The 23,119-nt window shown below is 39.4% G+C and overlaps 3 protein-coding genes, 1 long non-coding RNA gene and 1 other non-coding gene across 17 annotated transcripts in view; 2 read left to right on the forward strand and 3 right to left on the reverse strand.

Moving 5' to 3' along the window:
* Nucleotides 1–6: 6 nt before the first annotated feature.
* LOC111611869 lies at nucleotides 7–4,089 on the forward strand. Of its 3 annotated transcripts, XR_002754286.1 has the most exons (7): nucleotides 7–191; nucleotides 279–2,127; nucleotides 2,218–2,244; nucleotides 2,360–2,446; nucleotides 2,588–2,635; nucleotides 2,738–2,794; nucleotides 3,434–4,089. It is a non-coding gene; the product is annotated as an uncharacterized LOC111611869 (long non-coding RNA). The 3 variants fall into 3 exon arrangements; XR_002754284.1 differs by having other exon boundaries at nucleotides 279–2,244; XR_002754285.1 differs by lacking the exon at nucleotides 2,738–2,794 and having other exon boundaries at nucleotides 279–2,244.
* Nucleotides 4,090–6,464: 2,375 nt separating this feature from the next.
* tymp (thymidine phosphorylase) lies at nucleotides 6,465–13,545 on the forward strand. 2 transcript variants are annotated; one of them, XM_005810175.2, is made up of 7 exons: nucleotides 6,465–7,111; nucleotides 7,184–7,313; nucleotides 7,387–7,505; nucleotides 8,379–8,541; nucleotides 11,346–11,573; nucleotides 12,137–12,277; nucleotides 12,346–13,545. In XM_005810175.2, exons 1-7 carry the CDS (start codon nucleotides 7,019–7,021, stop codon nucleotides 12,513–12,515), a joined length of 1,044 nt encoding a protein of 347 aa, XP_005810232.2. In that variant the 5' UTR covers nucleotides 6,465–7,018; the 3' UTR covers nucleotides 12,516–13,545. The 2 variants fall into 2 exon arrangements, with proteins under 2 accessions (XP_005810232.2, XP_023206374.1); XM_023350606.1 differs by lacking the exon at nucleotides 11,346–11,573.
* Nucleotides 13,271–13,342, reverse strand: trnad-guc. The gene has a single exon. It is a non-coding gene; the product is annotated as a tRNA-Asp (tRNA).
* A 116-nt stretch (nucleotides 13,546–13,661) lies between the features above and the next one.
* On the reverse strand, nucleotides 13,662–16,336 carry lsm8 (LSM8 homolog, U6 small nuclear RNA associated). Its single transcript, XM_005810167.3, has 4 exons — nucleotides 16,136–16,336; nucleotides 15,223–15,263; nucleotides 14,780–14,907; nucleotides 13,662–13,987 (listed from the first exon to the last, which is right to left on the reverse strand). Exons 1-4 carry the CDS (start codon nucleotides 16,164–16,166, stop codon nucleotides 13,897–13,899), a joined length of 291 nt encoding a protein of 96 aa, XP_005810224.1. The 5' UTR covers nucleotides 16,167–16,336; the 3' UTR covers nucleotides 13,662–13,896.
* A 796-nt stretch (nucleotides 16,337–17,132) lies between these two features.
* grip1 (glutamate receptor interacting protein 1) overlaps nucleotides 17,133–23,119 on the reverse strand; it is a 76,638-nt gene continuing 70,651 nt past the window's right edge. For all 10 annotated transcript variants that reach the window (XM_023350278.1, XM_023350275.1, XM_023350270.1 and 7 more), the window contains one exon: nucleotides 17,133–23,015. In XM_023350278.1, coding sequence (XP_023206046.1) covers nucleotides 22,719–23,015 — 297 coding nt within the window. In that variant the 3' untranslated portion in view covers nucleotides 17,133–22,718. The remainder of the gene's footprint in view (nucleotides 23,016–23,119) is intronic.

The raw sequence follows: 23,119 nt of genomic DNA on the forward strand, positions 1-23,119 counted from the left end.
AAATTGCAGTATTTTCTGTTATGTACTAGTATAACATGATGGCTTGTCAACAGAATATAAAGAGGTAGTACTTGACTATTTTTGGTAAAGTACACTCTAAATGCCTTTATTTGTTCCCAGACAAGGTGGAAGAGTACTGTGTGGAATGCAATATGCTTCACTGTAATGCTTCAGAGAACATCATTGACATGGTAAACAACTAAACTGTACAACTTAACGCTTCAAACACATTACACTTGCTAACTCATAACTGTTTTCTTTTTCTGTCCACTTCACAGATACAGTGTGACTGCTGCTCAAGGTGGACACACAAAGAATGTGCCACAGACATGGGTGACATGTTCAAATGTAAAAAGTGTAACTTAAATTAAACAGTTTTACCCCACCAGTGACGGTGTGGATTATTAAAAATACAGAAGTAAAATGTTCTACATTAAATATAGTACATCATATAACTGATGTCATTGGTATTAATCAGGAAGTCATACAGTGGCTAATAAAGTGTTATTACATTAGCAGCTTTATGACGATCTAACACCGTTTTAATAAAGATGATTAAATATAAAATATGGTGAAATTGCCGTTGTTCTGTCAGATAAGCCATACGCTGTCAGGATAGCACACATGCAGTCAGTACGCATGCCCGCGCATGCGCATTAAGAAGTCCGACCGTCAGTGGAGTTGTCAGTTCAGCACACGCAACAAGTTATGACGAAAATAAGTCATTAAATTGTTTATAATATGACATAATATGATAACTAGATAAATATACATGCGTTGTCATGGTTTCAAAGTGTATTTAAAGCAGGTCTGGCTGCAGCTGCAGTCAATTACAACACAGGCCCGTGTAAAACTCATTAACCTACTTAACCGCTAAGTCAGGATGCCACATAACTGTTAATAACAAAGTGTATGATGATCTACGTCATGATTCTATGTTGCTGATTAAATAAAATCATATGGTAATGACAACGTATACATGTCTGAGCTAAGCGTATGACTGACAACGTATGCTGATCTGACAGATATAGCCATCAGTTTGTCATACGCGTATGACGATCTGACAACGCATGGCTATCTGACAGAACACCGTCACTGTATACAGAGGTGAAGACAGCCGTTTTGGAGTCGTTAGTCGGCCGAAAGAGTTGCTCTGACGTGTGATGGCTGGACCTCGAGAGCGACCGACCCCTACTAACCATCACTTCTCATTCATATCGAACGAGTGGGAATTGGTGTCAAATGTGCTTCAGACCAGGCCCCTTCATGGAAGTCATACTTTGTTGTCATGCCAAGCTAAAAGGTACCTTTGCATCCCAGGCAGTAGTGTACCTGCTGAAAGGATCTTTTCCACAGCAGGTGACATAGTCACAGCCCAGAGAAGTGCATTGAAGCCTGAGCATGTGGATCAGCTGCTTTTTCTGAACAAGAATCTCCACGTGCCCACTTAGTCTGTAACCAGAAATAAAGAACTGTACTGTTACAATACAATTCTTTATTTCTGGCTACAGTACTATAGTTCAGTTCAAGATATGTTCAAAAATTAGAGGTTAATCACTACATGTTCAAAAGGTAAGAATGTTTACAAGCACTAAACTTTTTCAGTGCAATTCAGTTGAATACAACCCTATGATTTGTGTTTAAATCTGCACTAATATGCACAGATGTTATTGAAATGCATTTTTATTTATATTAGACTTTCAAGAGATAAGCTATGCCTAATTTTATTTTACATGCACTTTATTTTTTATTGTTTATTAAGAACAGTTTTCTACTTTAAGCACATTGCAGAAAGAAGTTTGTTTCTTTGCTCAGAAATGTGATGTTACAGAAGTTTGTATGAAAATAAATATTTTTAAAATGTCAACATTATCTTAAATCATTTGTGTCTTCACAACTTTAAATCAATATCGAATCGAATCGCAACAGCAATAATCGAAATCGAATCGAATCGTGAGGTTCCTAACAATACCCAGCCCTACTGAACTGGTTTTAATTTTTCTTTTTTAGATGAGTTGGAACTGACTGACACTGAAAGTGGACAAAGTGAGGTTGAATGTGACCCATCCCCACTTGTAAATGATACTCAATGCTCTACAAATCAAGAATCTAATGAATCTTCTGGTGGTATGACTATCAATCGTCATGCCTGATGTAATATTACATGTTTTTAAAATTAGACATTCAGGTGTGTTCTGTTTACTTATCCAATTACAGATGGTTTAGGAGAAGAGACATCACAAGGTACCTTGTTTTTCTTTAAATTTTGATTACTCATTGCTAGAAGATTTTGCCATTTCTTAAGGTTTTTCTTTACCCTCCTTGACAGCATTGTTGAAGTGTTTATGCTATATTCTAGGGAGAACATCCTCTATGCCATCTGCTGAGAAGCCTTCAGGCGCAGTAGAAGATATGACTACCTTAACAACCCTCCCCCCACCTCACGGTTAATAACTTAGTTTCAATAACTTAACATAGTAATCATTGCACAATATAGTAATGATCTTTAATTTTGGCTAAAGGTTAGGTTTCTGTGCAGATAAGACTAATATAGCAGACAACTTGTTTTGTATCTCTAATTTGACAGGATGCAGAAAACCTCAATCTCCTGTTGAATTACCTGGGACCTCTTCTGGTATGACTTATTTCAATTAACCTTTCATTGGACATTTAGTAACTGATTTTTAATTTTGTATCTTTTATTTTGTTGGCCTGAAGTATTACTAATGTATTGTAGGAAAGGGAACAGAGATTATTGCACCACCAACTGAAAAACCCTCAGAACCCCAAGATGGTATGACTGTCTTCCTATTCATGGTGGTTCTTTACTTAGTGGTACGGTTTAGAGATACTGTTTTAAGGCTCATCATAACATATTACAAGAATTGAGTATTATCCTGAGCTTTAAAAAGCCCAGTAAGAAACATGCAGAGAAGGGGTTGGGACTGTGCAATTTTTTAAAAAATATGGCTGAAACAATCTTACAAAGTTAGTTGCTGATTATGATCAAGTAATAAACTGCTTAAAACCAGAATGGACAGGACAGAATATGAATGATAAGCATGACCTGGTTCTATAACAACAGGTCATAAAGCTTGCAGTGTAGTATAAAATGAAGCTTTGAGTGACAGTTTATATTTGACGTGCCAGGGCTGTAGCTTCATGATTTCTAAGTGTAATAAATGCAGTGTATCACAACTTGGTAATCAATTTAATAATTTAAAAAAACTGGAGAAAAATAATTTTAGTGGATACATATTTGATTCATGTGGTGACTAAATGCACGTTGAGAAATCTAATTGTCAAAGGGTTGTCTTCAATGAACACAATAAACAGAACTGGAATGTAAAACTTTATCACAAGCATACTTTTATAGCAGACTCCTACATATGATTTATATTTTAAAAAGTAAAATTGTCTCTCTTGTTTGTAGATTATCCTGAAAAGGACCATCCTCAGAGAAATCAAAAACGGCCCTGGTCTCCTACAGAAATTGCAGCGGTGTTGAAACATTTTCAGAAACACATTGACACTGGGAAGCTGGCAAGTTTTGTTGAAATTCAACGAGTCAACAGGCAGAACATCCTGCTTTAATAAATCGCTCACTTCAGAACATAAGAGACTTTGTTAGAAATCGTGGTGTGTCCAAAAAGAAAAAGCTAAAAATGTCAGATAAATCTTGAGTCAAGATGTTCTAAACAAAACCTTAAGAACTTTCAAGCATTCTTTTGTTTAAAAAAATAAAAACCCAGAAATTCAACTCTTAGGTGAGTATAAACGGCTCATTATATTAGAGATTATGTGCTGTTAAAAGTAACATTTAAAGGAAAAGGTGTTTTGTTTTTAAGCTTCACCTTTTTTTGGTTTTGTTTGCTTGTTTATTTTTGGAGTAGTTTTCTATAATGTGCTCTGATTTTTAAGTTGGTCCAAGATTGATGTGTGAATAGACTCAACAAAACTTGAATTCTTAATCATTTTCAAAGTAATTCAGAAGATTGATTTGCAGGTTGATGAAAAAGGCAAAAATTGTTCTAGTAAGTCTGTCTAGTAGCCTGTGTGTGTGTGTGTGTGTGTGTGTGTGTGTGTGTGTGTGTGTGTGTGTGTGTGTGTGTGTGTGTGTGTGTGTGTGTGTGTGTGTGTGTGTGTGGCACTTATCTTGAACGTCTCTTTTCTTTCCTCTCCCCCTCCTCTTGCCTCTTTCTGGCATCGCTGCAGCAAAATCCTCCCGTCTCTCTCCTCCAGCTTCCTGTCAGTCCAACTGGTTCTGGCATTGGATCTTTGGGTTCTGGCGTTGGATCTTTGGGTTCTGGCGTTGGATCTTTGGGTTCTGGCGTTGGATCTTTGGGTTCTGGCGTTGGATCTTTGGGTTCTGGCGTTGGATCTTTGGGATCTGGCGTTGGATCTTTGGGATCTGGCGTTGGATCTTTGGGTTCTGGCGTTGGATCTTTGGGTTCTGGCGTTGGATCTTTGGGTTCTGGCGTTGGATCTTTGGGTTCTGGCGTTGGATCTTTGGGTTCTGGCGTTGGATCTTTGGGTTCTGGCGTTGGATCTTTGGGTTCTGGCGTTGGATCTTTGGGATCTGGCGTTGGATCTTTGGGATCTGGCGTTGGATCTTTGGGATCTGGCGTTGGATCTTTGGGTTCTGGCGTTGGATCTTTGGGTTCTGGCGTTGGATCTTTGGGTTCTGGTGTTGGATCTTTGGGTTCTGGCGTTGGATCTTTGGGTTCTGGTGTTGGATCTTTGGGTTCTGGCGTTGGATCTTTGGGTTCTGGTGTTGGATCTTTGGGTTGTCCAGATCGTCCCTCAGTCAATGTCCATGCTGTCCACAGATGAAACAAACATCAACAGTTCAGAGTCTTTTTTCTCTCACAGCTCTGAAGCTTGTTTATCTCTTCCTTCTCCACGCTGACACAAGACAGTGGAGGTTCTAAAAGTTCAGTTGGACACAGTTTCGGTCCAAATGTCCAACAGGAGACCGACAGTCGTCCCCTGAATGTAAATGTTCCATCAGTTCTCTGGTGTCAAAAACAAAATTAAGATCAACAGACACTTCAGTGCCTGTTGATCTTTATCTTCTTCATCTTCTGGATCTTCTCTGTCACTTTCATCAGCTGGTTTTGTAGGAGGGACATCATCCGGTCCATGGGAGGACAGGCTTGAGGAGTTGAGGTCAGAGGTCAGATGCACTGCAGCGAAGCTCAGACAGAGGGAAAGAGAAAAAACAAGTAGAAATTGATTAGGCTTGTTTTTTCCTCTACATATGTATTTATGAATATTATTTTAACCTTTTGCATGATCATCAGAGAAACCTGAGGGAAATTGTTTGTACAGCTCTTTGAGCTGCTTGTAGTAAGAAAGGATCCTCTTAAGAAATAAAATCATTTTGTTTATTCAAATACACAATAAAAAATGTTTAGAGAAAGTAAGGCCTGTAATTTATGAAAGAATTATATTCAGCATTTTTATTCTTTATTCGTTTCTCCTCTGCTTCTAATTCGCTTTGCAGGGAAAAATTCCACCATTTAAAGTTATTCCACATTCATTCACACCAAGCACACTCCTTTTTTCTTTTCTTTTCAATATTTCATTATCAAATAGTGAAACAATTCACCCTGAGGAGGAGATTGCGTTCTGGAACCACGTAGACCCATTCTTTTTGAATTGGGTGGGATTTCCTCTTTAGACTGCAAACGTCTTCGCAGAATCCAACAGATCAGCTTTGTGGTAGCTCTGCCTCTTACTCCTTTAAGAGGGGGCTTTATTTCCGATAAAGGTCTTTAGGATTCTCTAAAAGTTTATAGTTCCCCTAATTTAGAAAACCAAAACTAAAGGAAATACCTGCCTTATTCCCCGATAAGGTCTTTAACTAGGACCCTCAGCCTAGAAACCCGTGGTTCCCTTTTTCTCTTCAGTTTGAGACTGAAACTCAAACAATTCCGGAGGGACTCTTTCCCATCAGTTGTTTTCTCGTTTTTTATTAATTATTATTTTATTTATATTAATTTTCCCCGTGGGATTTTAACCCAACGTTTCCTCTTAACACCGTCAATCTCTATTCCCCAGGGTGAAAGGTTTATCGGATCCTTCACTGTTTTAGATTTAATAATTTGGAATTTGCTAAATTAAATTTATTAGCCTGAGTGAGTATCCCACCTGATAACAGTGGTTTTGAGTTCGTTGATCCCAGCGCTGGAGCCGTGGAGCCGACCAACAGCCCTCCTCTCTTAAATCGAGCTTTGAGGCTGGAGTTTAGTCCAGGTCGCCGCCTTAATGCTGTTCGTCGACGTCCTCGGATGTCCAGTCGAGGGATCCGGGTCACGGCACCAAACTGTCGTGGAAAAAAACTATTTCCAATCACTGTTCAGGTAAAATCACTCCATCAGGTTTATTCATATATTGTGCACAATACAGAGACAATCAGTAACGAAGCAGGTCTGGATGAAAAACTGCCAGGCAGAGAAACACATGAGTTTTATACAAAGGGATCCTAAGCCTGGAAACAGACTGGTTCCCATGCAGCTTTGAAAAACAACGTCCAACCTTTAATATGTAACCAAAATAGTTTAACTTGGTGGGAATATACTGGAACTTAGGATAAACATATAGCAATACAACTAGCAGGTGTGACTTTACTTTAATTTTTCCACTACATTGTGTCATTTTGTGGATTTTTGACGTCCTAGTTTAGCATGTGTCATTTTTCCATGAATTAGAGTTCCTCAAATCTCAAATTTGAAGACTGTATAACCAAAATAACAGATTATAAATAATAAATATTTTTATCGTTTCTCTATTTATTCAATAATTTAGAAGGAGAAAGGATTTTCTGAATTGAAATCGTTGCTTATTTAGTTGATATAATTTGATTAAAATGCGACCTCTCCTAGCCGTGACACCGGGAAGCAGAAGATGCTCAGGGAACCCGAACCTTAACCCGAACCTTTACCTGAACCCTGATCTAACGCTAACCCTTCACCTGCAGTAAACTCAGCGCTCGTTTCGTCTTCGCCAGGTGCCGATGATCAGTGGGCGGGGCTTGGCTCACACCGGAGGAACTCTGGATAAACTGGAATCCATTCCAGGATTCAGCGTCCAGCAATCAGCCGACCAGGTGAAGGAGAACCAGACTATTCCTGCAGATGTGGAAACAGGAAGTGACCAAGCAGGTGTTTCCTGTCTGCAGATCCGGACCATCCTGGCCGCCGTGGGCTGCTGCATCGTGGGTCAGACGGAGATGCTGGTTCCGGCTGATCGGGTTCTGTACGCTCTGAGGGACGCTACCAGCACCGTGGACAGCCTCCCACTCATTACTGGTACTGAACTGAGATCAGTGGGACGGCTGGGATTGGGGCATACATGTGAACGAGCCGCTGTTGGGTTTTTCAGGTTCCATCATCTCAAAGAAAGGAGCCGAGTCTCTGTCCGCTCTGGTGCTGGACGTGAAGTTCGGACGCGCGGCGCTGTACAAAGACCTGCAGAGTGCCAAGCAGCTCGCTCAGCTCTTAGTGAGTCCAGTTCCAAGATGGCCGCTTAGCAGTTTATGTTAAAAAAAAAACTGCTAAATTACAGAGTTGGAGAAATACAATCTAATTTTTGGTTTGTGAAGATTTAATTTTTGGAAGAATCTGAAATGTTTCCATAGTTCAGAGTGATGTCAGCGTGCCAAGGGCGGCCATCTTGTTTCGCAGCTTCTGTTTATTGGGACTTTAAATTTAGATCAACTCTACGACAGAATATTAAAGCCAAAATACAATGTTTTATTTGTTTAAATTCTGAGGATAAATTCATGGTAATACAGTCGTACTAATACGAGGATAAAGTCAAAATAATATTAAAGTGTTAATATTACCAGAATTAAGTTATGATATTAAGAGAATAAATAATTTAATCAGAATTCCTACATGAAAATTAACGTAAAATGTGAGAAATGTTGAGCTTTTATGAAATTTAGCATCGGTTTTAGAGACGAGGTAATACCTCAAATTTGAACACATAAAATAATTTTCAGCAGATGGAGTTTGAGCCAACAACTAAACAAATACCGTAAATATCAGCACGGACTGAACTGCTCACGTTAAATCTCAATATTTATTAACTTTTTCATTAAAATGACTTTCTCGTAATTTAAAGATGCTGTTCTGGAAAAACTGCATCTTTATTCTGTTATTATTATGACTATTTTATCGTAATTAAACAAGAATTATCCATTGTACAACTCAAAAACCACTTTTTGAAAATATTTTCCGTCATTTGCTATTTTTTGGAAAAGAAATCAAGTGAAACATTTTGTTTTTAAATCTATTACAATTGTATGTGTTGTAGATTTTATTTCTAAGCGTTTTCGCCCAGCTCTAGTAAAGCCTTGATGTTTCTCTCAGATGGAAGCAGGTGGCAGCCTGGGCATCCGAACGGGAGCCGTGCTGAGCCGCATGGACGGGACGATCGGCCGATGTGTGGGAAACAGCCTGGAGGTGATCGAATCCCTGGAGACGCTGAAGGGAAACGGACCCGACGACCTGATGGAGCTGGTCACGACACTTGGTAACAACAAGAACCTTTTTGGTACCAATTAGACCCACAATGCTTTATAGATCAAACCAAGCATCTACTGAAAGCTAAATCTGCGTTTAGGGAATGAAATCACTGCCAAACAGGAAGCCACAGCAGAGTCTGAAATACTCAGAACAAACCGTAGAAACGGGGTTGGAGTTCCACCTGGAGGCGTCCGCCGTCTGCCTGCTTTTCATTACAACCACAAACCTTCAGCTTCACAACCAACAGTTAAAGTCAATGTCCATTATCTACTCACAGTCTTTTTTTCTTTTCTTTTTTTTCTCCGAAGAGTTTTCGTGGCGCTAGTGGCTCGTATTTTTTCTACAGTAGGCAGACAGGAAGGAGGGTGAGGAGAGGGGGGAAGACATGTGGCAAAGGTCGTCAGGACCGGGAGTCGAACCCGCGACGTCTGCGTCGAGGACTAAGGCCTCCAAACGTGGGGCGTGCTAACCCCCTGCGCCACCACAGCACGCCCCATGTGGTGGCGCAGGGGGTTAGCACGCCCCATCTACTCACAGTCTTGCTACCAAAATAACATTTGGCATCAAGAGCCCCGTCAGAGTTGCTTTGGTTTGATGGAGGTCAAAATCTCCATCAAACGTCACATTCATAAGAGTCAACTGTCCGATAACAACAAATGGAAATGGGGTGAAATACGTTGCCAAAAAATAATATAAGAAATTTTAACTACATGTGACATTTGAGTATTTTTATACACTAACCAAACGGATCAACATGAAAAAGACAAAAAACAGTCCAACAACAAGAAGCTACAGCAGCAACAAGGAGCTACAACAATTAACAACAAAACATTTTTCTGGTTAATTGTTGTAGCTTCTTGATATTCTGTTAATTTACATTAAGAAAATAAAACTCACCGTTCGCTGAAATCCACCAAACCTCTTCACGGTCGACATCATCCTGAAATCAACAGTTAAAACTTAGCTGGTCTCAATCCATAAGATTCTTATTATTATTTTAATTTTTAATTTGCGTTGCTTTCAATAAACGTTTATATTATAAATAAAACTAATTGATTAATTTATTTAATAGTATGCTTCTTATTCATCTAATTAATGCTAAAAATGTTCTGGACTAATTAAACTTAAACAGCTAAGCATATTTCTGGTCCTTCTCAAAACTGAACAGCAACGTATTTAACACTTACAGACAGAAAATTAATAAAAGTAATTCAGATTGATCTTACCAGAACAAGCAGCAGCAGCAGCCCCTCCAGAGGTTTCAGCCTGGTCAACCATTTTCCTAAAAACAAAAGAAAAATATAAAGAAAATTCACTAAAACTTAAAGCGTTGCAGTTTTATGTTTATATATGCTATATTTTGTTTTTTTAAATGTCCCCTAAAATCCTAAAACATCTTTTGTTTTTAAGCTTAAATTGACCTTTCTTGTGAATTCCTACCAAACGAAACTCTTTGGGTTGCATGTTGAAGGTTGGGAGCCGTTTTCCTACAGCTGCATGAGAAGCACACTGAATCTCCTCTTGTTTTGGATCTTATCCTTGGTATAAAACTCCTCTGTTGTCTCTGATTGTTAAGAGTTTTCATTCAGAACTGCTTCATTATTGGTTGTCTTACAGGCTCTCTGTGTTGTGCACAATATATGAATAGCCCTGATTGAGTGATTTCACCTGACAACAATATTTACTGGTGATAAATGACAACAGATGATCTGCATCAACACAAACCCTTCACATTACAACAACCATATAAACTGAAAAGGGAAGAATCCATTACAAAAGTCTTCCGAACACATAAAGAAATGTAATATTTTGCTAAGACATTTAATTCAAAAGGATTAATGAATGGGCTAATAATAGATTAATAAACAACAGGATGAGGATCAATATTTTAATATATTAACATTCTTTAATTTTCCATACTTATTTAAATGAATAAATATATTTAATATTTAAATTAACTTCTGCATGTTTCCAGACGGCAAAGTAATAATTTATTCAACATAAACTCTAGAAGGAATGTAGTTAATCATTAACCAGTGAAGCATGAACTAAGGAAACCCGCAGTAAAGCCTTAACCTAGTGTTGTATTTTACTAGGTTTTGAAAATATGAAGCATTTCTATCACACCTTTTTGTCAAAACTGAACTAACCGATAATTTTCTTGTAGTATATTAAAACCAGCTAAAATGGGCTGAAAAACGTTACCTCCAACTGTCGCCAATTAGCTTAGTGCCGCGGTCGGATGCACAGCTAATTATCTACATTTTGGAATTTAATATCGTCTCAATACGAATTTAATTGACATACGCGGCTAAATGTAGCGGGAAAAGCATATATTAATGTTTACCGTCGTTTGGAAGCGTTGAAAGGAGTTGGCATTTATTAAACTCCGACGTTTCAGTGGTTCGCTGGGCTAATGTTAGCCTCATTAGCATCTGGTGCGCAAACAGCTCAATGAGGAGTTCAGGAAAACTGGGAAATCAAAGCGTTTACAATTGGATTGGTGTTTTTCAGGCATTTTCATTCTACATTTTAAATAATCCACCACAATGGTCTTTGTTAACAGTGTCCAAGACTTTATGAAGATGTTGTCGTTTTTATTAAGACTGTGGATGCTGCTTTTTGCACTTACTTTCAGTCCATTAGCAGGCAATAACTGCTTATTCTGCCATCCCAAACTACTCAGCAAAGATTAGACTTGTTTTGACTTAATAACTCCTTGGGAGTCAAGTTGTTTGGTGTTGAAATTAATATTAAAAGCTGCCAAATGGCAGAATTTGACTGAGAACGCACCACTATTGATTCCGGCAGGTGGAATGCTGCTGGAGATGACGAACCTGGCGCCGGGCCTATCAGAGGGCAGAAAGCAGATTTACGACGCTGTGATTGGTGGAGCTGCCTTGTCTAAATTCGAGGCCATGATGACGGCTCAGGGCGTGGCCAATCAGACGGCCCGGACGCTTTGCTCCACCCACACAGATTACTACAGCGTCCTGAGGAAGTCTGACCATCAACTGGAACTTAAGACTCCTACAGATGGTGAAGTTTAAACATGATGAATAATGATTCTGACTTTAATTTTCTGAGATTAAATGTCAAAAATCTGAGAGAAAAAAAAGTCATAATTTTGAGAAAAGGGCCTAATTTTTCTCCCCTCAGAATTCTGACTTTAATCTTTAGAGATCAAAAAGTAAACATTCTGAGAAAAAGTAAAAATTTTGAGAAAAAAAAATCTTATTTCTGAAAAAATGTCATAAATCTGAGGAAAAAAGTCAAATTTCTGAGTTTAATTTTCTGAGAAAAAATCTCAGAATAATGAGATTAAAGTCAGAATTTTTTTCTCTTGTGGCCATAATATTCTTCTGCTGATTACTGATTATAAACTGGTTAAAAAATAGAGGATCAGCTTGTATTTAAAGCTGTTTTGAACTGTTAGTGAATGGATAACAGCAATACACTAATTTCCTCTGTTCCTTGAACTCCTCATACAGCACACCTCACATTTTCACTCTATCTTACACCTTCGTCATTTCCAAAGTAATTCAAATATAACTATGGTCAATTTCTTGAATTAACACTTACACCCCTTTGTCTTCATCCAGGAGTTGTTGTCGGTGTGGATGGTTTGGTTCTGGCTCAGGTTCTGCAGGAATTGGGGGCGGGGCGATCGAAGGCAGGGGAGCCAATCAATCACAGCGTGGGGGCGGAGCTTCTGGTGTCTCCCGGTCAGACTGTACAAAAAGGTGAGACTGATGAAAGCTTGTTACCTGGTTTTTACCTGATTAATTTGTCCTTTTTGTTGCTGTTCCAGGTGCCTCCTGGTTGCGGATTCATTATGAGGATCCGGTTCCGGGTCCAGATCAGATCAACCTGCTGCAGAAAGCTCTGACTGTAGGAAAAAACAATAACAGCGAAGCAGAACATGTGTGCACTTTAGTAGCAGAAATACTGCCGCCTCACCGTGAGATTATGTCACACTGATCCACACTGTATGGTTTCTGTTACAATCCTAACAAAAAGTAGCAAATCTTCAAATCAAAAAGCAGTTTCTGTATATCTTTCCATCTACCCATTAAACTTCCACCTTTTTAGGTAATAACTTTTACATTTTGTTAAACTTAAGAGATGCATATACTTTTTCAGTGTGCCGGGATTATAACACAATTAAATTGAAGACAGTACAATCATATTTTTGTTAGTTTACCACCAAAACAGTAATTCAAGGACTTTACAAAAGAACATTCAAAGATAATTGCAAAATAAAAACAATTCTAAGTGTATTAAATGGAAGATAAATAAAGAAAGCTAAGTTTCAAAATCATTATTTTAGTGACAAACCTTTCCTTTCTAGTAAATCAATATACGTCTCTTCAGAACATTGTATGTTTGGGTTCTTGGCGCCCTCTGCTGGACAGTTAGAAAATACGCAGCATGCTGTGAAACGTAAGAGAAGAATAATTTCAACTATTTTCAATAAACTGACCGACGTCCCAGACAGATTGCCTCTAATTTTAAACAGCAATCAGTAGCATAACAGTGCACGAAACAAATTAATGACAACAAATATTGGAGGAAAATGTTAAGCGACAACACGCATAATCTTATTTTTAAATTAAGAATATTTTTATGTGCATCAGCGTAAAAGGCGAACAATTTGTCAAGGAGATGGTGAATAGTATATACACTAAGACGTAAAGCGGAAAAAAAAATAAAAACATTTTTTAAAAAGGTAGTTTCTCCCCGTCGGGGAATCGAACCCCGGTCTCCCGCGTGACAGGCGGGGATACTCACCACTATACTAACGAGGAAGTAGCGATATTTAACGTTAGTACACTTTATAAAGTTCAAACTACTCCGTTATGGTCGTGACGTTTTCTCTGCTCATGTCGGTTGGATCGCTTCCCGGTCACTGTCGGATCTTTTCAAAACTGAAAGAGATGCACCGGTATATTGTGAATGTATTTGAGAATTAATTTAACATTATGTTTAATAAAAAATAAAACCTTCAGAATTTCTCAGTCCCACAGAAACAAATCTGTCCCACACATTTTTTATTTTTTTTTTAAATACCAGGGTCTTAAAGTAAAGTGAATCTGTGTCCTAGAAAAAAAACCCAAATGAGATCCATTACAAAGACAAGAAATTTAAGTTTATTAAAAATGCCTCCTATTGAAGCACAGAAAAGCAACTTTCAATATCAAACAATTCAATTATCTTTATTTATAAAATCCCACAAACAAACAGGTACATAAGAGGATAAAGTCATTATTCAGTTAGCAAACGAACACAACCCAGTCCTGCTGTGCTTGGTTGCCGTGACAACAGTGATCACAGCAGAGTAAGTTATGGAGGAGCTTAAAGGTCAGTGGACAACGGAGTTGAGCGGCTCGGCTCTGATGTTTCCCAGATCCAGGGTGGAGTCTGTTTCCTCGTCGATCTCTCCGATGACGGCTCTGAAACACAACAAACCCATGAGCTTCGACCAGAGGATACTTAGTAACCAGTTTAACCAGTAACCAGAACAACCCTGAACAGGAGCATCCAGCTCACAAACTTTAGATCAACATTAGATTCTTTTTCTTCTTTTGCGCTTTCCTTTGGTTTATTTTGTTTGTATTTCCTTTTAAATCCTGTAAAGCACTTTGTATTGCCTTGTTGCTGAAAATGTGCTATATAAATAAAATTACCTTTACCCTGGAGTTCGCTGTGGAGAACCTCAGAGCTCAGTGCTTAGCGTAGTCCAGTTAAAACAAGACATTTAAACAAAATGCATAAAAACACAAACCCATTCCCCTCCTCACTGTCTGAACCAAAACACTGTCTGACATACTATCAGGTAAACAACAAATTACAATAGAGCTTGAATTATTACTTAATATTCAGCAACAATGACTCATGAATATATAGTTAATCACATTAAAGACGTGTGAAATAAAAGCCTTGATGATTTAAGGCTCTGCTTTTAAACCAAGAGTCTGCAGAGGTTGGTTAATAGCATTCTAGCAGGCCAAGAGGTAGTTTTAAATTTTAAGGATGTTTTCCGATAAAATGGGTTCGATAAGTGACCAAAATGAAAACATTTTTTATATTTTCAGCTGCTGTGGTTCCCTTTCTCTCTGCTCGGAGTCAAACCAGCCAAAACCTGCTCCCCTTTCTCCAGCTGATTTTCTCATTTTGAAAGCAAATTTTAGACTTTTTAGCTAATATGACTTGACTGATTAATAGGCAGGAAACAAACAACTCACACATTGTCTCCTCTGACGATATAGAGTCCCAGCACCACCTGCTCCACCCCCTGAGTGGAGCTGAAAACTCGCTCATGACTCTCGTCCAGGATCAGATTGATGGTTTGATCGAAGCCCTTCAGAGTTCCCTGAACAAATAATCAGGTCACATTTTAAAAAGTACAGTCAGTTATTGAAAATTGTATTTTTCTCCAGATATAAAACACAGATTTGATTTGAAGTCGACTGTAAAAGAGCTATTCAGCAAAACAAATATGTTTTCTGATCAAATATAAAATATTAATCTTTCATGCCCCACTTAGTGTCAATTAGTGTTGAACAGTATCAAGAAAAAATATATTCCTTAAAATTGTGAGGATGAAATCTGATTATAATTAACTATTATAATTAACTGATTAATAGATCAGTTCTTAATGTCCTCCAGCTAAAATGCGTTTACTCACCACAATCATCCTGCCGTCTGATGTGACAATGGCCACGGTGCCTGAAGCAGCAGCAGTTAAAGAAACAAACATCTGCAGCTTCATACAGTCACAACAGAGACGTTTAAAATGCTGATGTTATTCTGAAGTTTTCAAATTAAGTTTCTAAAACACAAAAATCTTCCTTCTGCACCATTTCAACAGGTAAATTAATTTCAATGAGAAGTCAAAGACATCCAGCGGTTTCTGCAGAACTGCCACTATGATGTAATAATTAGTGATAGTAGGAATAACAAATGTGTTTTCATTTGGTGCAAGTAGAAAATTATAATTAACACAATAAATGCTTAGAAACATGTCGCTGTGTAATTAATCTATGAGTGTAACTGAAATAATAAACTTTTCTATAATATTCTAATTCATTGAATACGACTGTATTACTGTGGCTACAAGAAAAACACATTGCATAGATCTTCTGTTCTCATTTACTATGAAGATACAATTATAAAGCTAAAAGACGTATTTTATTATTCTGGCTTTCTAATCCAGATGAAACCTTTTTTTTAAAAAAAAAAAAAAACAGACCAAATATTAATTCATTATTAACTAATCTTAAAACTAACAATTTCCGTATCTAGATATTTTTATAAAATAATGTTTATAACATTGGCTTCCGAAGACCAGCAAACGAGTTCTCAGATTTTTCTATATTAACATTTCTCTCAATTTTTGTCTCACTGTTGCGGACACTCCTTCAAATAAAGAAAATAAACCAAATATTCCTCGCTAAGGTTAGCGTGTTAAGCTAACTAGCATGTCTTCATTCTTTTTAACGCGGAGTTTGCCTGTTAGCTGGCTAGGCTAACTAGCATGTCTGTATTCATTTAAACGGACATTGATTAGCAGGTTAGCGAGCTAACAGCAGCAGGGATACGGTTGATGTAACTCTCCAAGGCGGTGGACATCCTTAGTCCGGAGCTCGGGGTTTTATTTCTCCAGCAGATAAATTAGTAGAAAGAAATTTCTTCCCGTTTTCGTTAATTATCCACGTTCAAAGGCAGCCGTGGGAGGTAACGGCAACAAACCGGAGAAAAGTCCAGACTAGTCTCCCACCGATTCACCGAGCAGGTCAGGCAGAAGAGGAGAGCGCCGAGTGAAGAAGTTACATCCGGTTTGGTTTAACGTAAATAAATAAATAAAATTAAAATAAATTAGTCCACCTTACCGTTTTCTGATAAAGTACTAAAATGCTTTAATACCCATTCATGTTATTGGATGGAAAATAACTGGCCACACTACGAATAAAAATAAAAATTTTAAATGTCATCAAAGTTGCAAGATGGTGACCGGAAATCACATTTTGTTCAATTTAAGCAAACACATATTATAGACTAATGATTAAGTCCATAGGCCATATTTAGTTTTTCTTAGTGTTAATGAGAACTCAAGAAAAATATTTTATGATAATAATTTAAGATCTTAACTATTTGTTTGGAAGGGTTGCCAACTTATCCTTACCAAAAATAGTGAATAAACAGTGCAAGATATATTAAATTGATTTGAAACAATGTTTGAAAAAGTGACATAATTCAACAAACATAAAGAAGTTACATGTAAGCTGACAAGTGTATACTTAAAAAAATATAGAGAGAGTTCTGTTTTATTGCAATTAAAGGGTCCTAGTATGTATGAAGGGTTACGGAAGTTGCTGTTTGCTCAATACCTCTCTGATCCAGATGCTTAGGTCTGCCAATCAGCTTCTGCGAAAATCCTTAAAACCAGAGTTGACGAAGCCGATACCTTTAAAAATGACAAACATCAGCAGATACAGATATATCATCACATATTTTAACATTGTATTCCTGACAAAGGAGCTAAAGTTGATGGGAACAAACGTGTGTCTGTGTGGGCAATAATGTGAAAAACATGGATTTCAGTAGGTTTTCATCTTTATTGTTGCTCAGTAGTAGTCCATACAAAGGGGGGGGAGGGTGGAGTAGATCAGTGGAGCCCGACAGGACCAGGACAAACACCAGGAACGTCATGCTACCAAAGTATTAAATTTGTACAAAAATACTTTACAACATCCCTGTTCCTTTAAAGAAAAAGAAAAATACAGTTTGGTTGGTTGGTGAAGCTACATGGAATCTAATCTGACCCACTATTTTAAATGGCAGTGCAGTGCACGTGTGTATATATGTGTGTGTGTTTGTGTGCACATGTTTTGCTGAGGTTAATCACCAGAGTGCAAATCCCTGCAATATTACACACACATACACACAAATACAAACGCACACTCTAACATACGCACACACTTTTTATTTACATACACGCAAGCACAGTGTGTATGGCTTTGGACCTCACTGTCAAACCTTCTGAAGCCACGCCCCTCAGCTCTGTGGCTGTTCTCATTGGTCAAGAAGTTTGTGTTGACTGAGCGCTAAAATGTTGCCTTTAGCTAATGTTTTGTTCATATGGTAGCCTGGTTTGTTTGCCATGCTTGCATATATTGATACTAGCCACGTTTTACCTCCCAATCGTACATGAACATTCAGGATAACTTGGCCTCAACTACAAAGCTGGTTTCACAAATCCAAGACAATCCCGTCCACAGAGCTGAAGCTACAAATGTTATAAGAAAAAAACAAAGTATGGTGCTAAATTATGGGTCAAATCATTGTAAGTTGGCTGCAGAACCATTGTTTTCAGCTGTCTAAGGAAGTAAAACTGATGAATGTGAAGGATGTTGACACATTTTTAACTTGGATTCTCCTCTCAAATGTAACTTCTATGCAGTAGAAGTTATCTTTGTATAAATAAAACAACGTGGTAAGAAGTGAGGAGGGTTTGACTAATCCTGCTTTGTGGCGTAGGCCAAGATTTGGTACTATCATTGTTCTCACTCTTAGAACATCATTTTTAGGGCTGACCCTACGGGTGCCTTCCAAAGTCAAGGATATCCCAAGGATGCTATGTTTATCTTTGTCATCGTTGTACTTCTTTACTTCCTTCTACCTATTCATCTATCCATCTGGCTTGTGGTGCAACAGCATCAGGAATATCCCCAAATGTCCAGCTCAACTGTAGAAATTCTGAGATATTCGCATGTCTTTTGTTAGATGAAATCTCTCCACAAAATCATGGAGACCAGGCTTCATGGTTCCTTCCAGTGGCACTAGCAAAGATCTCCAGTAAAAGGCATCTAGAAAGCATTTCAACCAGATGTTGAAACCATCTCAAGTGGCGTCGCTCCGTGCAGAGAGACTCCAATGCTGTCAAGTCTACCTAATTCCTAAGTAAGGTTAAAGTATCCATCTTGCAGACAAAAGGATGTGAATTCAATTCTAGACCTTCACACCACATTTTGAGGTGCCTTTGGCCAATGGACTCAACCCTCGGTTGTCTATTGAAGTGTGTTGAGAGTGGCATAGCAAATGTAGCAGAAGCGTAAAAGCACTCAGTGGAAAGCAGAACCTAAGGCCCCCCACATACTCAGACATACTTTGCGCAATCTGTAAACAACGCGGACTCCGTGGACTCTCCACGGTCGGTCATGATTTCATATGCGAATATACCAACTGCATATATTTCTTGTGACAAATTTCTTAATTTCAGACAATCTGAATGAATGCTAGCAAGATTGATGAGCTAGATGGTTGCCTTCAATTTCTTCGCCACCATGGCAGCAACCACAAACCATTCAGTGCAGCAAAGTGCGCGACAGTCAGGCTGTGCATCCTTGCAACTGTTTGTACCAACTCTTAACCTCATCAGCAACACAGAGTATGAATACATGGTTGTAAAAATGCACCTTTGCACAGATGTGTCCGGTGGACGTCCACTTTGAGTGAATGGACCTCTCCAGAGTGAAGTACACTTCAGTACTTCACTCTACTTCAGGCATTTCAAACTCCAAAGTAGCAATGCACACTTTGCCTTCTTACAACCATAGTTTCAAACTTAGAGATGCTACTCTTTCTCACAGACATTTTATGCTCAGCTATAAAAGGAGTTGCCAGAAGTCCAGATTTGAGAGGGCATGCGCATGTGTTCTGTTTTATCACAAAATGGGAGAACAAAGATATCAAAGGCACTCCACACCAAAGTAACACAAAAATTGTTTGTAATGATGATAGAGGAGCTTGAAAACCTGCCTTCTTGATTTTGACCAGCGGTAGGAAAGATTTTAGGTTTTCAGAACGCAAGTGACTGATGGATGAATATCTGCCTATGAGATCAAGTTGAGGAGGCACCAGGTCCATCGGCACTAAACAACTTCCACAATATCTCTTGGCCAGAGAGGATTGCTGAATGTTGACCTAAGCTATTCTTCTCCAGGTGCAATGTGGTTAGGATAGCTCCAAAGGGGAGTGTCTAGGAGGAATCTTAAAAAAATTCCATACCATCCTTGGTGACTTCTTTGCTGCGAAGCAGATTCTCTACTCCAAGTTCTTCCTTATCACCTCATCTCTAAGGCAAAGCTTAGCCACCGTACAGAGGAAGGTAATTACAGAAACCTTAGTACTGGAAAGAGTGAAACTTGTTATCCGGGATGTGACCTAACTTCTCACTCTGGTTTTACTGGGACCAAATGAACTAAGTGGCCATTTAGTCCAACAAAACACATGAGCTACCAACAAAGTTTCACAGCCACACTAAAGACTTCATAGTTCCTCTTCTCTTAAAGTTAGAAAAAAGGTAATCCTACAACGTATTGCTAATGGTTGCAAAGACATCCTTCAAAGAATCCGCCCTACCCAGTTGATAACCGGGTACTTTGTTGTCTGCACAGACCAGAAGTGAGCAGCTGTGAACTTGACAGTCTAGCTTTTCAGAGGATGTATTCATGGTTACATTTGACAACCTTCATTGGCTACTTCATCAACCCTTGAAAGATTCAGCCCTTGGATGCCAATTGCTAGCCGACTGGTTACCCACCAGGCACTTTTTGGAATATTTAATGATCTGATGGAGCCTTGACATCAAAACAAATCTAATTTAATTTTACATTCAAGATCAGGAAGTTCCTTGACTTTGAGAAGCATCCATACAAAACCTAATGTGCAAGCCACATGCTAATCAGCTGCTCAGTTAGTAAACGTTAGCCCTATTGTGGCATTGTGCAAGGTCTGTGCTAGTTACAGACTGGCCGTGCTTGCCCTGGGTTTGATTACTAACAATCTACTAGGTGATTAAACTAGTCCTGACTACCTTTGTGCTATGTTAGCCCTGTGCTCGATGTTTGCTAACCATATGCAGGTAATGTGCTTATTCAGATTAGAGAATCAGAGTCAACCAGTCAATAATCTACTGCATTGGACCCTCCCAGCTCAGGGAGGGTTCCTATTGGTTGTTGATGCTGAGGGAGGGTTCTGATTGGCCAGTTTAAATAGTGAGTTCAGACTGAGAAGAGCAGGAAGATGCTGACATCCAACGTAAACAGTTACACATCATTCGCTCAAACACACACAGAAAATGTGTTTACTGTCACAGTTTTTCTGATTTGACAGGTTTTTTTCTCGTGTAACATCGTTTTTGTGGTTATGTGGTGAAGGTTACTGGGAGTTGATGGTCTAGATGTGAACAGCGACGTCAACCATTTCTCTTTTTAATCTTCTGTACATCTTTTTAGGTTTGGTTGCCACTGAAACGAACAGAGAACTGACAACAGTCAATCAAAATCACACTTATTGATTAGCATAATAGGTCACCGTTACTGGGGCTGGAAAAGGGAGGGGAGAGGGGACATGCTTGGCCTCTTTTCTGGGAGCTGATTGGCTCTCCTCAACACATACACTAACCAATCACACACAGGCAGGGAACTGTTTGCTTTCTGATTGGTTCCAGCCAATCAGCTGATGTGCCGTCGTCTCTCGTCCTGGCTGCTGATTGGTTGAGGGAAGGAGAGACGTTAGGGTAAAGCCAAGACAGGAAACAAAGTTAACTGGCCTCGTTTGTAACACACACACACCCGCACACACACACACACACAGACATACACAGTGTGGCCAGTCCAACAGCTGTAAACCGTAGAAAAAGATTCTTATTGAACTGCTCAGTGTCATCATCATAATTACTCTGCATCTTTCCTTCAGCAGCTCATTTATGGCACAAAACTAAAAATCCCTACAGTAAATTCTCCATCTTTGTGTCTGGGTTGGTAGGGATGCTCCAATCAGTACCAACTGATTCAGAAACACGTTTCAAAATGTCCCAATTGAAATTTTCAGCTAAAAAATGGTAAATTTCAGAAAATCTGACAGATTATTTTTTAGAGATTGAATTTGTATTCACACCTTCCCAAACAAACTGGAGTTTGTAGACAAACAAAGTAGAGTTTGATTAAAGCGGACTGAACAGGGCTGTAGGAAATACACCCTAAACCAAACCGGTTAGGTCCAGAAACTCTCTGCCTCCTTAACCTGAAACCTCACACAGTCAAGTTTGGGTTTCTTTTATTGCTCACCAGAATGTTAAACAGTGTTTGAAAGGTTATCTTCATTAAGGTTAAATATCATTTTGAACAGGTGCATCCAAATCAGATTTTCTGAAACACATAGCAGTGATACGGTCTTACTTTGGACCGGTGATTTCAGATTATTAAAGATTAAACTGAATTACACCCTTACTTCAGGTGTCTTAAGAGAAAAAAAATCAGATCTAGACCCTCAGATTGGAGCATCCCTCGTCTCCTTGGCAACCTTTTTATCTATTGTTGGGTTCTGGATTCAGGACTCAAACCCAGTCGGTAGTTGTGCTGCTGTGGTTCTGTAACCACTAGAGCCCGAAGCCGTTATACTGGAACCAGAAGCCATGAAGCAGTGGCCACATCTCTGCCACAAAGACCACAACTAGAACCAGGAGGTGGTTCTGGACTGCTTGGACCAGTAAGCCCATTACCTGTGGCTTTGGCCCGCTTAGAACCAGGCTTTGTAACCAAGACCAGAATCAATGTCTTAGACCAGTGAAGCCCACTGGCTGCGGTTCTGGCCAAGACCAGAACCAACATATCTTTCACCAGACAGGCAGGACAATAAGTCCTGAGTTGAGCTCCTAGAACCAAGAACCATTGACCCAGAAGAATAAAACCATCCAATGTGGTTCTGGTTTCATTGGGCCTCGATCCTGCAGATGCTGGTGGCTGCGTTCGTGGCTTCAGTTGGACCAGTAGATCTGGCTTTGGACTCAAGGAACCACTTATTCCTGTAGCTCCAGCTGTGACTCCAGTGGGATCTGTTGGCCCAGTATCTTGAACTGGTTCTGGTGACGATGTGAGGAGGCTTCTTCCAGTCCAGTGGTGTGCTTTTAAGCTGCTTCAGCAGTCCCAAGGGTCAAACTTAAGAGGTCAAAGGCCAACGTCCATCCGGAGGGTGTGTGTAGCACCACGAGAGGTCCACTTTGAACCAGTTTAAGCAAACCAGTTTGATCTCCATGATATATTACTGGCTTCCCCACTGACCTCTCCGGCCCACTCTGGTCTTAAGCGTCTGATTCCAGTTTGATCCGGTTCTTGTCTGCTATAAGGAGCTGTTGGTGACCTGCCCCACCCCCAACACGTCTCCCGGTTGGTTCCACTTGATCGGACCGCAGTCTTCCACCTGTTCCACAGAGATCTCTGTCGGCCCCAGTTCAGCGCTGATTGGCTGAGGGGAGTGCCTGCTGTTGGCCATGCCGTCGTTGTGGTTGGCCAGCGGGGCGGCGGTGGAGGAAGAGGAGGGGTTTCGGCTGATGACCACTTCCAGCCGGTTTGGAGACTCTGCGATGAGAGGAACGACGAGGCAGCAGTCGAAGTCCCTGGTCCGGACGTGGTTAATCTAACGGGACAAGTTGGGTTGTCAGAACCAGGCTGGATTGGATAATACAGTGTTTTAAGTAAGTTTTTTCAGAGCAGTATTTATGTTATTAAGTTACAACTTTT

This window comes from Xiphophorus maculatus, chromosome 17, assembly GCF_002775205.1.
Source record: "Xiphophorus maculatus strain JP 163 A chromosome 17, X_maculatus-5.0-male, whole genome shotgun sequence".
NCBI classification, from domain to species: Eukaryota; Metazoa; Chordata; class Actinopteri; order Cyprinodontiformes; family Poeciliidae; genus Xiphophorus; species Xiphophorus maculatus.

Excerpts from the sequence above, each read along its gene's own strand:
- tymp (XM_005810175.2), top strand. The coding sequence starts at position 7,019 with ATGATCAGTGGGCGGGGCTTGGCTCACACCGGAGGAACTCTGGATAAA. Across the intron at positions 7,314-7,386 it reads CAGCCTCCCACTCATTACTG|GTTCCATCATCTCAAAGAAA; the intron begins GTACTGAACTGA and ends TGGGTTTTTCAG. Across the intron at positions 7,506-8,378 it reads AGCAGCTCGCTCAGCTCTTA|ATGGAAGCAGGTGGCAGCCT; the intron begins GTGAGTCCAGTT and ends TGTTTCTCTCAG.
- lsm8 (XM_005810167.3), bottom strand. The coding sequence starts at position 16,166 with ATGTCCACCGCCTTGGAGAGTTACATCAACC. Across the intron at positions 14,908-15,222 it reads CAGACGGCAGGATGATTGTG|GGAACTCTGAAGGGCTTCGA; the intron begins GTGAGTAAACGC and ends TTATTTGTTCAG. Across the intron at positions 13,988-14,779 it reads ATCGTCAGAGGAGACAATGT|AGCCGTCATCGGAGAGATCG; the intron begins GTGAGTTGTTTG and ends GTTGTGTTTCAG.